Here is a 16874-nt window from a genome sequence, read left to right as displayed (position 1 = left end):
TATTGGAAAGTCAAGTCTTCCCAAGAATATGACATTAAGCTCTTGAAAAGCTTTATTTTAGTGCATCATCATGTTCATGTTGGTTACCATACTGAAGAACTGCTACCCTGTTACATTTACTCACCTGGAATTTACTCCAAAGCAAACAAATCAAAATACATTGTTGTAATCGAGAAAGATGATTGCTGCAGCCTGGAGCTTCCCTGTCCATTTCTATGAAGAGAGGAAGTGGGGAAAAGCCCAGGACCTATAAAGTTCCTGATAATACTGTTTCAAGACATGATTATTAAAAAAATTATAGTTTCAGCTATTTGAGGCAAGTGGAGAATGAGTCATTCTGGAGAGCTGGATTGTCTAGATAGTTGAAGACTTGCCCCTTTAAAGACCAAAACTTTAATTGTAACTGAGTGGAAAATCGATCCTCTGTGAAGTTGATGGCTCATTAAGGCACAAAAGCAGCCCTGAGTTTTTTTATGCTGGCAAAAGGTAAATTCCATCAGGTCCTAGTGAATGAGAAAGGCTTAGAATATGGATTTAGTAATGTACTGTATCACCCATGGACCAAGACTAGCTAACTTCCAAGGGTCTCATCAGGAAAAGGCTGGCCACAGAAACTCCTGGATTCTAATTAAAAAGGCATGGAATGGATTGAGATTTGTATTCAAGTGATGAAATCCTAGACCTTTAAAATACTAAAGAAATACCCAAGGTTCCATTCTTCAAAATATATTAAGGTATGCATTTTGTCATTCAGACCACATGAATGAAGTTACTTACCTGAAGGTGAAATACCTAAGAGAAAACTAAGGACTTCCAGATTTGCAAACCTAAGCATATAAAGTCATAATAATTGCCAGAATCATAGACCATTTTAATGGATTCTATTAGCTCTATCACTTCCCTCTAACTAGTGGGCTGTCTCAGAAACAGAATCTGAACATTTCTTATTTTGTCATAGATTAGAACTGGAAGATTCCTTAGAAATCACCGATTAAAACCCTGACTTTTAAACATGGGAAAATGAAGCCCAGAGGTATTATCACAAGTATTTGTATTAAACACCTATGTGCTAGCACCTACACAAGGCACTGGAGAATACCAAAAAAACATATGAAACAGTACCTAAACTCAAGAAATCTACATCCTATCACGGGGAGATGATAAACATACATTTAAGAACATACAAAATAAACATAAGGTAATTTGAAGAGAATGGAAGCACCAGCATCTGGGGGAGATGAGTGTCAGAAAAAATCTCACATAGTAAGTAGTTATTTGAACTAAACTTGGAAATAAAACTAGAGAGATTGGGGGAGATTGATCCTAGAAATAAAAAGAAGCTTAGGTGGAGGTTGCTGAGCAAAAAGCAGTGATGTGGTTAGACTTTAGAAATACTACTTTGACTGCAGAGGCCATTGTCTAAGCCAGAGATGATGAGGATTTAAACTAAGGAGAGCCTGTGAAAGAATAATGGAAGCCAGATGGTGGTGAGATAGAATTAGTAAAACTCAGCAAACTATAGTGGGAGTGTATGTGTGTATGCAGAGTCAAAATGACTTTGAGGCTATAAACCAGATACTAAAAGGACAATGGTACCCTTGAGTGAAAAAGGGAGTCCAAAGGTTAGTTTGGAAGAAAAGAGAATTGCTTTGTACATGTTGAGCTTGAGATGAGTATGGAACAATCTGAAATGTCTAATAGGCAAATTATTGATGCAGGACTAGGACTCAAAAGATAAAAGTATGGCTAGTTATATTGATTTAGGTTAACTAAATTCATGAGAATCAATGAGATTATTATAATGAATATATAAAAAGGGACACAAAGAGCTTTGGAAAATACATAAATATGACTAATACATAAGACTAACTAGTGAAGGAAACTGAGGAGTGAGCCGACAGGAATCATAGTTATTAAAAGCTAAGCATATTTCTTTTTTTTGCTGAGACAATTGGGGTTAAGTGACTTGCCCAGGGTCACACAGCTAGGAAGTGTTAAGTGTCTGAGACTTTAAGTGTCTGAGACCAGATTTGAACTCAGGTCCTCCTGACTTCAAGGGCTGGTGCTCTATCCATTGCACCACCTAGCTAGCTGCCCTTGAGCAGGGATTTAAAATCAGGTCTTTTTACTCAAAATCCAATGGTACTCTTTCCACCAAACCACCTTGTCTCTCATGACAGTGTATAGCTTATTTGCTACTCAGTATGAGACCCAGTCTAGATCAGTACCAACTCCAGGCCAACTTTGTTCAAGTTGATAGGGACATTAATAAGCATCACATCCAAATATCTCTTGTCTTCATTCTCTCCTTAGCCTCCCCAAATTTCCTTCACCAAAAATGGAGATAACCAATCACAGCATACTATTAAATAGTATCATCCTCACAATTAATGTTCTTGATAGATAAAGAGACAGGGAAAATAGTCAGGAAGACACAGTACATTTAATTTCCTGCCTTTTCAAATTATTTTTATGAAAAACTCAGGGACCTGAATTCCTCCTAACCCTATTTCAACACTAAAACTTTCATACTAAATGTTTAATCCCATCTCAACACTAAAGGCCTCTGATTGCCCAAGAAGTTTTTCCATTTTACTAATAAGAGTAACTTTAAATATTTTCCTAACAGATAATTGGAGGAAATGGAATAATTTCAATTCAATGAGATAGACTATTAGTACCCAGGTTGTTAATCAATTTTTTCTCATTAACTTTTGCTTAATCAATTTTAAAGGCAACCCCAATTAGGAACAGATCAAAGAATAAGTAGGAATTACTAATTTGGGAAAGTTCATGATTGGTATCAGAATCTCTCTTCTTCAGGTAGGCGCTGACATGATGGGTCAAGTTGAAATTTTCATGTCCCTTCTTACAATGTTCAATATCTACTACATACAGAAAGAATGAAATGCCAAAATTTAACACATTCTAAACAGGCTGATCAGGGATCATAGGGACAAAAACAAAAATGCCAGGTAACAATGAACCTACTTCTTTTAGGGGTCATGTTCTGCCTCTTTCTGGGTACAGTTATTTCCTTTTACCATTACTCGGGATAAACATATAAAGTGCTTTGCAAGGCCTAACCAAATACCAGACTATTTGTATTGTTATATTAGATATAGCTGAGACATTTCCCTTGAATGCAAAACATATTCCCGTATTCCATACATTTTGTTTTTAGAGGCAATCAAGGTTAATGACTTGCCCAGGGTCACATATAGTAAATGTCTAAGGCTGGATTTGAACTTGGGTCCTCCTGATTTTAGGGGTGATACTCTATCTACTGCGCCAATTAGCTGCTGTCAGCTTGGTATATTGTTTTTTTTGTTTTTTTGTTTTTAAGCTTGGTATATTGTTGAGTAAGGTGATTTGGGTTCCTGGCTCTGCCACTTATAAACATGAAAAGCATAAGTTTTTTGAGCCTATTATATCATTTATCAAAACCACACAAAGATTGCGAGGAAAATTTTGTATAAGCTTTGAGACACAACAGTGTTAAACACATGAGTTATTATTCCACTGTTAGAGGTTAACTGGTACCAGATACTTAAAAACCATCCCCTGCCAAAACCATAGGCCTAGTCACTAAAAAAAGGTAGACAATTCAGTTATCTGGCTAAAGACCTGTGTAAAGTCACAAAGGAACAGCTTAAATGTCAGGGTCTGAGAACTTTGAGATTCAATTCAATTTAACAAGCATTTATTAAATGTCTATTATCTGCGAAGCACCACTATTGTTGGCAACACAAAAATCAAAAAACAAATTAATCTCTGCCCTTCAATAATATTACATTTCCTTACAATAAGGTAAGAAGCTGCCTTTACATTTGATCCACCAAATACTATTAATAATAAAAAAAAAAACCCACCCAATGCTTTTATGAGAAGTCTTTTTTTAATAGAAGCAGTGCATTTTGGGTAAAAGGAAAAAGACTAAGGAATTTTTAAAAGACCATTTTTGAACTGGTAAGACAATCACAAATATCACGTATACACATTGCAGAATGAATATGATTCTATTCAGAAAAGTAAATCATTTTAATAAAACTGATGGTTTAACAAGATGCTATTTTAAGTTTTGGAAGCCATAGGTTACTAGAGATTAAGTGGATGAGTAGGAATTATATAAATCCAAACAAATAATTTTAGTACCAAGAGCCAAGAACTTAGAAATTGGAGACACTACATAAGTATGATCCAGGAAATTTTCTGTCAAACACTTGGCAAAAGCCAAAAATGTATAAAGATTGAGCAAAAGATTTAGAGACTTCCTACAAAAGGCAGGTGGCCATGAGGAAGGAGTTTGGCAATATTCAATGATAAGACACATGGTAGTTTTCATGTTAAGTATGCAAGCTGCTTCTAATCATTTTTAAGAAATGTCTCTACTTGTTTTTAAAACCAGAAAGCTCTTTACAAAAATTCACATCCAAATATTTTTAAATGCTTTTGAACTATTACTTTATTCCACCCATGCATCAAACTTGGCATCACAACTCAGCATGTGATGGACTATCATACCTGAGAAAGAAGCATCTGACAACTTCAGGGGCTAACTATGGATGTTTCCACACCTCCAAATCCTATATCACAAGTAACATCACTTTTTATAGCATTAATCTTTTTGTCCAATTTCACACAAAACTAGGTCCATGTATCATTTTTAAAGTCACTTTTAAAGGTTCCTTTCTTAATGACAAATGAGAAGCACAGATATTTTTGTGTGGTAATTAGCATTCCTATTTATCTATGGTAATATCGAAGCAGAAACTGTTAAAATTATCTGTTTTGTGTTTCTATTAACCACCAAACAAGATTTTAATTAAAATAGATATACCTTAGGAAGAGAGCAACTGTAAAGTAAGATGTCTAAGTATATTATCATCATAAAGTGTCCACAACAACTCGGGTATGCAGTAGAAAGTTGCAAAGCTCACTACACTAAATTCTAAAAGGAAAAAAAAAAAAAATCAAATTTCCAAATAACAATGTAACTAGATAACCCCTTTGTGTGAGTATAAAAATGTGAAGGCACAAGTAGTTACCAAAACAGGCTTAATTCTTGAGTGTCACTATTGGAGCTAAGCCATTTTCACATTCACCACAGACAAAGGAGAAGGAAAAATAAGATAGTAAAAAGGAAGAGGACAAAGCAAAAGAAAACAGGAGGAGAAAGAAGGTGGAGAAAACAAAAAAAAGAAGCAACTGGAGAATGTTTTAAACATAACTTATTGCTCCAATACTAGTGCCACAGTCTGTCAACCCTTGTTATGTTAATTATCATATCATTTGGGAAGGCATATTAGATTGAACAGCACGAAATTCTTAGGGAAAAAAAAAAGAGAAAGAAAAAGATATACATTAGGTTTTATTCCTGTATTTATGAAAACATATTGCACCAGTCAATCAGGCCTTTAACCATGAAGAAGGGGAGATATTTACAAAGTAAAAAAACATGGAAATGCAAATGCAGACAGAGTAACTAAAACTTTTATTTATATATCTAAATACAATTAGTTTCCCTGATTATAGCCCATAATCAGTAATGACCTAAAATACAGTATCTGCTATGCCAACTTGGTCTAGCCTGGTGTATTTATGAAAACCCATTATATATGTGGTATCACACTAGGCCATTAACTTTATGAAAAGCAAAGGTTAAGCTGAACGTATGTGTTTTTCTAATAAACTGTTACCATTTTTTTTAAATCAGAGGAAGAAATAATAGAGCATAGTATTTCTTCAATAATTTAAAAATTGAAAGTAGTACTAAAACAGGTAATGATATATGCCCTTCTTCAACATTTCAGGCAACAGACTTTTTGCAGATTCAAAGTCCAGGGGAAAAAAAGATTCATCATTTCGACACTCTGGCTCAGTTCATTTGCCAGTTGGATGGTCATGGTGCATTTCTGGTGTATAAGTAAGTAGAACAATCATGACCCAGAAGTGAAGCAAAGCCTGAAGAAAGAAATGATGTATAGATTAGTCAGCAAGTCATTTAATGAGAACCTACTGTCTATATAACATTATATGAAGTACTTTACCAAATATGACTGTGGTGCTTAAGGAACTTTGAAATCTAGTGGAGGCATGTTTGGTATCAAAATCCATGTTGTTCTAACACATACAGCTATACAATAAATGATCAAATGAATGCAGTGTTAAACTAATTAATTGCGGAAGTAATTAAACAAAGCTCTCAGTGTCATGAAAACAAAACAAAACAAAAATGAGGGGGGTAGTGATGAGGATGTAGAAGAAAAAACTCCTTAATAATTATAGTATTCCAAAAACTAGAATGAGTTCTTTGGAATATAATGTCCCTCTCACTAGATGTGTTTTAGCAGAGCCTTTTAAATGATCACTTGGGGATATCATAAAGAGATTCATGCTTTAGGTGGGGACAAAGAAGATATCAAGGTCCCTTCCAACTTAAAATTTATATTGTTCTTATGATTTTGGAACATCTTAGTCAAATCATGTATTTGATGACTAAAGGCAAGATTAATGTTGGATATTAAATTATAAAAAGGCAAACGTTTATTAATCCCTCCCCTAATGAAATTCAGTAAAAAAAAATTTTATAAAGCACTTTGATAACCATGGATTCAGTTAATAGCACAGATCAAATTTTATCTCCCACAATGCACACCAATATGTATGGATGTGTATATGTGCAGATGTACACAAGTAGTTATATACATACATATGTATATACACATATATCTCCTCTTTCTCTTGAAGATAGATATCAATCACTTCCCATTATTAGTAATATAAAATCTATTTTATGTTTCCCCCCGTATTCTTTGAATACATTCTATCTATTTTTCTAAATTTATAGAGTTCTTCCCTCTAGTGGATCACTGAGAAATTTCATTTTGTATACACAAATTTAGCAGAAAAATTATTAGCTTAGACAACTAACTTACCATAAATATAATTTAACAAAACTACTTTTATACTCATTTATATAATTAACTAGTCTATATAATTCACATACACTCAAAATGAAACATCCCAAACTTTTACAACAAATTCATTAATGAAATTTGAAGGAAAAATAAGTTTTAATGTACTGTGATACTTTTTAACAGAGTAAGCTTAAAAAAAAAAAAAAAAAAAAAGGTTACATTAAGTTTCACAGGAATTTAAGTTACTAGAGACCCAGATAAAAACTTCATGTCTACAATGTTGTCATTATTCTCATGGTGTATTCTTAAAAATTTAAATCATAACTATCCTAAACTAATTTGATGCTTTACATAAGCACTTACCAGCCTATATCAGTTAATAGTTGGAGCTAAAAAAAAAAAAAAAAAAAATGACCAAGAGATCAAGTACAACTCCTCAATGGAACTTACTTACCATATATATAATTACAAATACTCTTGCAATAGGGTATCTTCGGAGAAAGATTCCCAGACGGATGCTGTGCAAATATAAAAAAATAATTAAAACTCGTAACAAAGTTTCCCTTGATTGGTAGGTAATAGTCTTACCCCAGCCATATTTATTATTAACATAGCAAACCAAATGTACCACCAACAAAGAATAATTTCTTTTCTAACTCAGAATACACAATTTAACTTAAAATAATTATTCCAATAAATAGTTGTAGGTAAGTGCTAGAAAGAACACTGATCTTAGAGTCACAAAGTCTGCCACTTACTAGGTAGATGACTCTGGCCAAGCCCCTTTACCTTTGAGGCCTTTTCCCTCATCAGAAAAATTATACTGCATTACAGGGCTGCTGAGAAAATCAAACAAGAAACTGTATATAGAGCTCTTCAGTAAGGAAACTGAAAAGCAGTATGCAAATGTAAGTACTTATCACTGTCATGTATAAGGAGAAAAATTTTGACTTAGCTATCACACTTATAATTCTGTCCCTTGCTACAAAGACAAGACCTAACCTGGAGAAAACTCAGAATAGGTAGAAGGCACATATGCTGGACATGGACTCAAGGCTCAATTCTTCCACTTATTGATTGTGTGACACTGAGCAGGCCACTTTACCCCTCTGGGTCTCAATTTCTTCATCTTCAAATTAAGGGGGCTGAAATGGACAATTTCTAAAGTCTCTTCAGTGCTTGTATTCTCTGATTCTTATCCCTTTAGTTACATCAACATGAGGTTAATGTGGTCCAATAAAAACTTCTACTATTCAACTTTTCTTCTAAAAATCAAGACTAACAATAAAGCTGGCAGCAACTAAACCCCACCCAAGAACTGCCATCTGAAATCCTCATGAGAAGTTGTCACGGCAGCAGTAACATGGAGTTTTATGCTACAAAGAGCCTTAATCTTGGGAAGAAAGAAGCACAAGCAACACTCTCCCAGCTTCATAGATGAAGGAAGAAACTAGAACCATTGGCTCAGTGTCAGACTATTCAAAGTCATGTAGTAATAAGTAGCAGAACCTAACTTCAACTCAAGTTTTCTGACCTCAAAGTCACTATTTTCTTAACATCACCTGTTTCTACCTTTATTAGAATCCCTCACTTCTGGAAGACACAAAAGAACATAAACTGAAGAAAAAATTGTACAAGTCAAAAAAACTCTCCTCCTTTTCCACTTCTTTGCATCATTTTATGTATGAGGAGGTGCACAGCTTTATCCTCCCCCATCCCCATCCCCACAGAGGGGGGGAGGTGTCTGAGCTGAGCCTTGACCACGGATTTCAATGCATTGGACTTTCATATTTAAATTATGAAATACTGACAGAAAGTCAATTCTTTCCAAGCAAGATCAAGTTAACAAGTTCCAATATTCAACTCTTCAGGTTACAAGAAGATTATATGAAAGCATTTCCTTTTAAATATGAATGTATCTTTGCTTTTTGTGATAAAAATGTTATAATTTGTACTAAAAATATATCTTGCTGATTTAAAAGTTTTATTTGTTCCATTAACCTAGTTGTTTTACTAGGTAACCTGGTGACCATTAACCTAGTAAAACACACAGGACAAATAGAGTCTTTTTTTCAATTAAAAAAGTAAAGTGATAAATAATATATTTACAGAAAGGAAAGCCAGAACTAATCATGTTCCAGTTATGCTCTTCTGGGAATATTGTAAAGCCCCCACTTACTCTATTAAATGAGTAAGGTAAATGTCACTATTAAAACCCTTGTTTTGCAAAATGATGTGCTTGACTCTCCAAGATTGGAAGATCTTTTCAGAATAGTCTGTGGAATTTTACTCAAAAGTATAAGTATTTAAAAAACAAAAAAGTACAAGTATTTAGCTCTTTGGCATCAACTCTTACCTAAACTGGTCAATAGTACTGGCAGCTTTCCGTACTCTACCATACATTCCTGCCATGCTGGTTTCTGAATCATTGAAAAGAACAGGAACATTCCGTACACGTGTTCCTAAATAAAACAACATCTGATTACCAGAGTTCTATTTGTGGTCCTTTTTTACTAAAGAGAACTATCTGTACCTTTATTACTACACATTTACATGAAGATTCGTAAGGTCTAAGACTAAGAACTGATAGCATTATTGAATCACTAATTTGCAGCATTTAAATGATATACTTTGAAAGAAATATTTGTGTTGCTTAATATTTCAAATATCAATTATCCTGGCTTTTATTTTTGAACTTAGCAATTGATTAATCAGAATTTAAGAGAGCAGATTTATCTATAAGAATTTAATTTAAATGCTTCTATGAAAAATTCTCCATATTGTAAGACATCTATCAACTTTTAGCCTTCATATCCCCAGATGCAATAATTCCTTTAATTTCTCTTCCTGAAAATATAATTTAATTCATTATTCAGATCACTGATAAAAATATAAATGGAACTTAGCCCAAAACAGCCAAGGAAACTAGGTATTAGGAGCAGTTAGATAGTGCAGTGGATAGAGCACCAGCCCTTAAATCAGGAGGACCTGAGTTCAAATCCGACCTCAGACACTTAATACTTCCTAGCCATGTGACCTTGGGCAAGTTACTTAACCCCAATTGCTTCACAAAAAACAAACACATAATTAAAGTTTTAAATGTTAATTTAAAAAAAAAATTCTCCTGCTTATGCTTAAATAATTTAAAAATACAAACTAATTATTAATAACCATCATTCTGTGATTATTAAAAAACTACTTTAGTCAGATAAAACTTTAAAAATGCTTACTAATGTGCAAAGTTAGTGAGATACAAAATACACAAGCTAAAACCTCTACACTGTACAACCTCTCAGGGTCTTCTTCCAATTACCTTCAACACCATCAATTCCAGACATATTAATAGAAGGTCCATTACTATGCCCAGGCACAGACTTTATCTGTTGCTCAAGCCGCTCCAGCTGATAGACAAGAGAGTTCTTTTCGGTGCTAAGATTCTCCAGCATGGTTTGCTTCTGAATCAGAGTCTCAGTCAGTTGATGGAGTCTATTTTCTAGCTCCGATTGACTGCTATTGCTTAGAGTTTTGTTTGTTAGCTGAAAGTCAAAAGAGTTGTCTGAATATTTCAGCCAGTTCATGAAATGAGTCACTATTCCATATAATCATATTCCATACAAATCATATAATTAAGAGTTATTGAATCAAATTAAAAGTTAATTCTCTAGCTGGATATTAACATTCTTAGTTTTAAAAATGCACAATGATTACTCATTGTTTATGTAATAATAATAAAAAAAAGAAACTCTTGCTGGCACTTAAAGCCTTACACAGTTTAGACTGATCTTATACACTTAATCCTATTTTCCTCTACTTCCTACCTCAAGTGTTTTGTGAAAATGGTCATCTTTTTCTTAAATGGTGCTGTTTATATTCCGTGCCCCCTCCCTTTCTTCCCCATCTCTCCCACTTTAATGCCTTATCCATTTATTTTCTTTACTTATCTAAATCCTACCTTGGGCTTCTTCAGGGCTCAGATCAACTCCTAAATCTTGAGGAAGCCTTTCCCAACTCACTTATTTCTTACTTCTCCAAATTTTTGTCTTTCACCCGTACCACAAATCTTGGCACACTAAACAAATTACTAAATGCAAATTTTTGTTTTATTCAAATAAATCCTGCCTTCCCTAACTGGAAGGTTCCCTCAAGGGTGATTATTTTATTTTATTGTCTTTGTGTCCCTTATGTTACCTAGCACAACAGAATCACATCAATAGCTGTTGATGCAACAAATTAAAATCTAATTGCTTACAACAGGGTTAGTTTTGAAGATTTTTTATAATAATTTCATAACCAATCTATTTTAAGTCAGCATTTCAGATAATAAGTAATTATCAGCCTATCCTCTCCTTACCTCCCCAATTCTATATTCTTTTCCAGGAGGCAGAGAGATAGTCAAATAAATGGAATCAGCAACATTTTTCATAAAACATAAATCACTGACCACTCTAAGTGGGTAGTTATTTGCATGGTTTCGACAGTCTACATTTTTGGCAGGAATTTCTTCTACAAGAAAAAATTATCTCTATCCTATTTAAGATTTGTGATTTTACCAGAAATTCTACTATATTAACTCTTGATTATCTGGTATCAAGCAAAGAGCACTTTTAGTACATGTTTTGGGTTGGTTTTTTTTTTTGGGGGGGGGAGAGGGTTGTTGGGTTTTTTGCTGAGGCAATTGGGGTTAAGTGATTTGCCCAGGGTCACACAGCCAAGAAGTGTTAAATGTCTGAGGACAGATTTGAACTCAGGTCCTCCTGAGATCAGGGCTGGTGCTTTATCTACTATACCAACCAGCTGCGCCAGTATATATGTTTAAATGAAAAAAAAAAAAAATGAATTAAGTAGAGGCTAATCCTTATTTTTGGTTTACTCCTAACGTCTGATTCTTCTTTCTGCACCTTCAGCAAAATGAAAAGCAAAAAAGAGGATCAAACAAATCAAATAATATATATTTATCAAGATTGTATAACCATACACTCATGAATTAAGTTCATAGCTTTCCTAGTCTAAAATTGCTCTTTATAATTATGTAAAGATAATTTAGATTGGTTGAAGGTAACCTAACTTAAACTACTAAATATGTCTTTAAAATTTTTTTTGAAAAGAATAAGAGTCACAGTTAAAAATTAAAGGTTAAATGTAGCTGCAAGACAATGATATAAATAAATCTATTGGTCCTTCTTGATCTTAGGACGCAGGAATCATTAGCAGAGAGGTTTATATATTCATTTAGCTATGGGCTTAGAGAACATTAACTGTTAACAGCAATTACTATCATGAAAACTATGTTCTGGAAACTAGAACAATGTGTATGTATTCTTCTGACCATACCTGACCAAATTCACTTTCAATGCAATGCAAACATTTTGAGCGTCTACTTCAGAGAAAACCCTATGACAACAAAACATTCCTAACACCAAATCAAGCTAGAAAATGCAGTCTTGGGTTCTGACTCTATCCAATTTCAAGTTAAGACACTTAACCTTCCTGGCTTGTTTTCTCACCAGTAAAATAAGAGGATTAACACAGACTTATAAAGTCTCTTTTAATTCCATGAATCTTAAGTTAGGCCCTCACAAGGTTGGCAATAACTCTTGGTTCACCTTTCCACTCTTAAAAAAAAAAAAAAGAGCTTGGGCAACTAGGCGGCCCAGTTCTGACATCAAGAGGACCTAAATTCAAATCTGGTCACACTTAATACCTCCTAGCTGTGTGACCCTGGGCAAGTCACTTAACCCCAACTACCTCAGTTTAAAAAAAAAAGAGCTCAAATTAAAATAAAATACTATGATTGTTTTATTATTTTCTAAAGAGGCATAGTCTAAAATATGTTACCCTTTCTACAAAATCATCTTTTCCAAAACATTTTAATACTCAATGATCAATAGTACCTGATTCCTGAGTTTCTGGATTTCATCTTCTCGATCTTTAATTCTGCTTTGTAGTGTATTTTTGGTTCGATAAAGCTCTTCTTCTATATAACTGAATTCCTTAAAAATAAATAATAAACATGAAGTCTTTCCAAGAACTCTAATGAATTCACTGAAGCTCAGTAAATAGAAATAATTAACACTTGAATAGTTAGTACCTTGTTCCAAAAACAGATAACATAATAAATGGGGTGAACTCAATGACTGTATTACGAAAGAGGTTATCAAACAAAGAAAATACTTTATTCTCACATGTTCTTTTAAAAAACTAGCTAAAAGTGCTGGGAATAACTGATTATATTAAAACCAATTTAAAAACTATTTTATTTCAGGCCAGACTCTTTTATTATTCCCTCTAGGGCTACTTGTCAAGTACCCTTTTTTGTCCTACCTCTACCGATGAAAGCAAACAACAAACAAACCCCCAAATCAAAATCACCTTGATTCATTTAATCAGGTTTAAAAGCTTCAGCATTTTCCACTGCTGCTAGTGGCAGCAAGTACCTCCATTTGACTATGGAACTATTTCTAATTTCTTGTAGCCAAAGAGACTTAAATTTACTCAAACACTCCCAAATGTAGAAGAAATAACCAGATAATGTTTCAAAAGTTGTGTACTTTAGTTATTTAGACAACATGAGAAGGGGAATGATGCTAAAGGTTGAGAATGGGGAAAATAAAAAAAAAAAATTTAACAAAAGACAGAGCTAAAAGGGATCACAGACTTTAACATCTTCATTTTATAAAAGAATCAAAGGAATGTAGAAATGAGAAGAGAAACCTAGAAAAGTAATTTAGAAGGGATAACAGTCTGTGAAATATTTATTAGTAATCCACCTAATTTTTTAATAGGCCTATAGAAAGATATTCAATGTTATGGTTATAGTTACTGAAGTGAAAGGAATACAGAAACCCTAGAAGATTATTTGATTCCAATAAGGGATTCATAAATTGTGCCAAATGAATAAATGCATTAAGAGTACATTCAACTCAACTTTTCTCATTATTACCTTTACATTAAAGGGCACCAGTAACAGGAAATATCATCTGTTCTGGTTAAAAAGAAAAGATAATCTCTAATCATCAACAAAATTGAATCTGTACCTTTTAATTACATGCTAGCTGACCAAGTTAATTAAAATGACATTTCTGAAAGGACAGATAATTCCATAAACTGAATTGCCTGTTAGAGAGTTTATGATGTATTCTGTAGTTTGCTTGTTTTTTTGTGGTTCTTATTTACTACTTATACAATACAGAGACTTATCTCACTTTTTAAGGGCAAATATATTGTATGATAATAAAAACCAGTTTAAAAATAGTAACTCCTAGAGGAATATTTAAAAGGCTTTGTCCAAGCTAAGACATGCAAAAAACCAATACAATACTGCACAAAAACTATAACGACACTACAAAGCTTTTTTTTTTTTTTAAAGCTACTAATATTACATATTATTTGGTTTAATACAGAAATGTAAAAATTCTGAATTTCCTGACTCTGATATTTGCTACCTGTCGACTTTTGGACAAGTCACTTACTCTCTTTAGTTTCCTCATCTGTAAAATGAGGTTAATACTTACAGGAACTACTTTCTAGGGCTGTTTTATAGGTAGAATTCTGCAAAACTCGAATGGCTCTATACATGTGAGTTTTAACATTACACAATGAAGTACCTATCAAAACCATCTGATTTTCTAAAACAAATGATTAGCATTTTAAAGCAATTGGAAAAATTTAAATCTTTTTGCTAAAATTAAATTATTCTAAAAACATGGTCTATTTGCCCTAAAAAGATTATTAAATGAATAGTTTTCTGTTCTTTCGTGATTCTACTTAATGACTATCCTTAATATCCCACATTAATAAAATGCTAAGATTTATTTTTTGATTTTGATCAGATCCAACAATTAAATTTCACTCTATCTGAATCTAGTTCTACAAATATAGCAGTCATATCAAAGGAAAGTTATATAGACTCTTTAGTGCTGTTATAGACATGATATAAATGGGTATGTAAATAACTATAAATTAAGATGACTTATAAATATATATTTTATTATGGGAAATGTATATGATAAATTAAAAACAGACACACTGCCAACAATTTAACCAAAATTCAGTGTATTGCTCTCAGTGGCTTTATACTTAAAATGTTTTACTTGAAGCAAGTTTTCATATTAATGAAGGTTTTTGATCCCTAAGCTCATCTATCAGTTTACTTTACTTAAGCACTTAATGATAATAAAGTACTTAGAATATTCTTGATTGCAAAAAAGGTTTCTACAAGATATTTTAAAGTCCTAAAAGAAAAACAGAAGCAGAAGCAGATTCAGTAAAGATTGAGAGCCTCCAGAGGTCATCGCCATAAAATCAGCCACAATATGAACCCTGTCTCTCTCCAGCTATATTTCATAGGATCATGGATTAAAACTAAAAAAGATATTGGAGATCCAACCCCTTTCACTTTTACAGATGAGAAGCCCAAGATACTAATCAACTATCTCAAAGTCAAATAGATAAAAAGCAGTCGAAAAGTCAGGATTTTAACTCTGGTCCTTTCACCTCAAATTCAGTACTCTTTTCACATATCAAATAACTGTTAAATATTTATAGAAAATATGGACAGCTAACCAGATCATTGAAGGGCAATTTGTTTGACAGTTTTCTGTAACTACAGATTCAGTAACGACCAATACTTTTAAAATCAATTTTGTCTCAAGAGACTGAAATAAACATGACTTTAAATAAAGTGTTGTATGTGGTGGTTTCCCATAACCACTAACCAAGCGGCAGATTTCCTTCTACATTCTTGACAAGATAAGGCTCACCTGCTTCTGACGTTCTAACTCAGCTTCTACTTCTTGTCTGGCTGCTTTCTGTTCAGCTATTTGCTCTTGGAGATCTTGCAGCCGTTCTCTTGAAGATTCAGCTTCACTTACCTGCTGACTTTCCATGTCCTTAAAAAAAAGTCACCAATTAAATTAATAATAATTTATATTTACCAAATTAGTCATGGAGTCATGGAGCTTATCTATAAAACTTGGGAGAGATGCAGAATAAGTATATATTTTTTTGACAAAATTTGGGGGAAGGCTTCTATTCAGACTAAGTCCTTTGTGTCTTGCTTTATACAACTCCCTTTATGCCTGACGGTTTTAGAGGGTCTGCCAAAAAAACACAAATGCTGGCAGAACTTTTGAACACTAGTCTGGCAAAGGACTATACATCTACTATCTGAAGACCACCTAACTGAATGTGGAAACATCACCAAATTGACTTTAGGGTCTTAATTTTTTATGGTGACAGAAATCCTCAAAAATCATCAACTAAAGTTATATTTGGATCAGTAGAGGGAGTACCTACACTGATGGAATCAAGAATCCTTGAAGTACACTACTTCTAGACCCAAATACAAATACATCTTTTTAGCATTTAAGCCTTCACAACCTACTCTGATCTACTTTCCTACCTCATTAGCCATGACTAATTCCACAAGCCAGCCAAACTGGCCTCCATCTTGTTCCCAAGCACATAACTCTTTACTGTCCCTTCTCTGTGACACTGCACAAACTATGCTCCATGGTGAAAGACCTCTTTACCTCCACCTCCAAAAACTGGTTTTTTCCAATAGTATTTTATTTTTCCAATTACCTGCAAAAATAGTTTTCAACACTCATTTTTGTAAGATTTTGAGTTCCAAATTTTTTCTCCATCCCTCATCTTCCCTTTCTCCAAAACAGCAAGCAATCTGATATAGGTTATGCATAAACATTTTAAACATTATCTAGTTTTTTCCAAAGCTCAGCTCAAGGACCATCTTGTAAATGATGCCCTACAACTGCAATGAATTTGGGATGGGAAGTGCCATCCTAGTCCAGAGAGAGAACTATAGAGATTGAACGTGAATCAAAGCATACTATTTTCACCTTATTATTGCTGTTTGCTTGGTTTTCTTTCTTTTGCTTCCCCCCCCCCCTTTGATCTGATTTTCTTTGATATGATGAATATGGAAATACATTTAGA

The 16874-nt window shown here is 33.5% G+C and overlaps 1 protein-coding gene across 2 annotated transcripts in view; it reads right to left on the bottom strand.

The window, feature by feature from the left end:
* Window positions 1–5353: 5353 nt before the first annotated feature.
* The window catches only part of GOLGA5 (golgin A5), a 28160-nt gene continuing 16639 nt past the window's right edge, over window positions 5354–16874 (bottom strand). Inside the window, exons 8-13 of one of the 2 annotated variants that reach the window (XM_031952302.1) lie at window positions 15680–15808; window positions 12812–12910; window positions 10234–10456; window positions 9277–9382; window positions 7375–7438; window positions 5354–5964 (exon numbers count right to left, since the gene is read on the bottom strand). In XM_031952302.1, coding sequence (XP_031808162.1) covers window positions 5884–5964; window positions 7375–7438; window positions 9277–9382; window positions 10234–10456; window positions 12812–12910; window positions 15680–15808 — 702 coding nt within the window. In that variant the 3' untranslated portion in view covers window positions 5354–5883. The remainder of the gene's footprint in view (window positions 5965–7374; window positions 7439–9276; window positions 9383–10233; window positions 10457–12811; window positions 12911–15679; window positions 15809–16874) is intronic. The other variant, XM_031952303.1, reaches the window with a different exon arrangement.

Source organism: Sarcophilus harrisii, chromosome 2 (assembly GCF_902635505.1).
Source record: "Sarcophilus harrisii chromosome 2, mSarHar1.11, whole genome shotgun sequence".
Taxonomy (NCBI): domain Eukaryota; kingdom Metazoa; phylum Chordata; class Mammalia; order Dasyuromorphia; family Dasyuridae; genus Sarcophilus; species Sarcophilus harrisii.
This window is presented reverse-complemented; position numbering and strand designations above follow the sequence as displayed.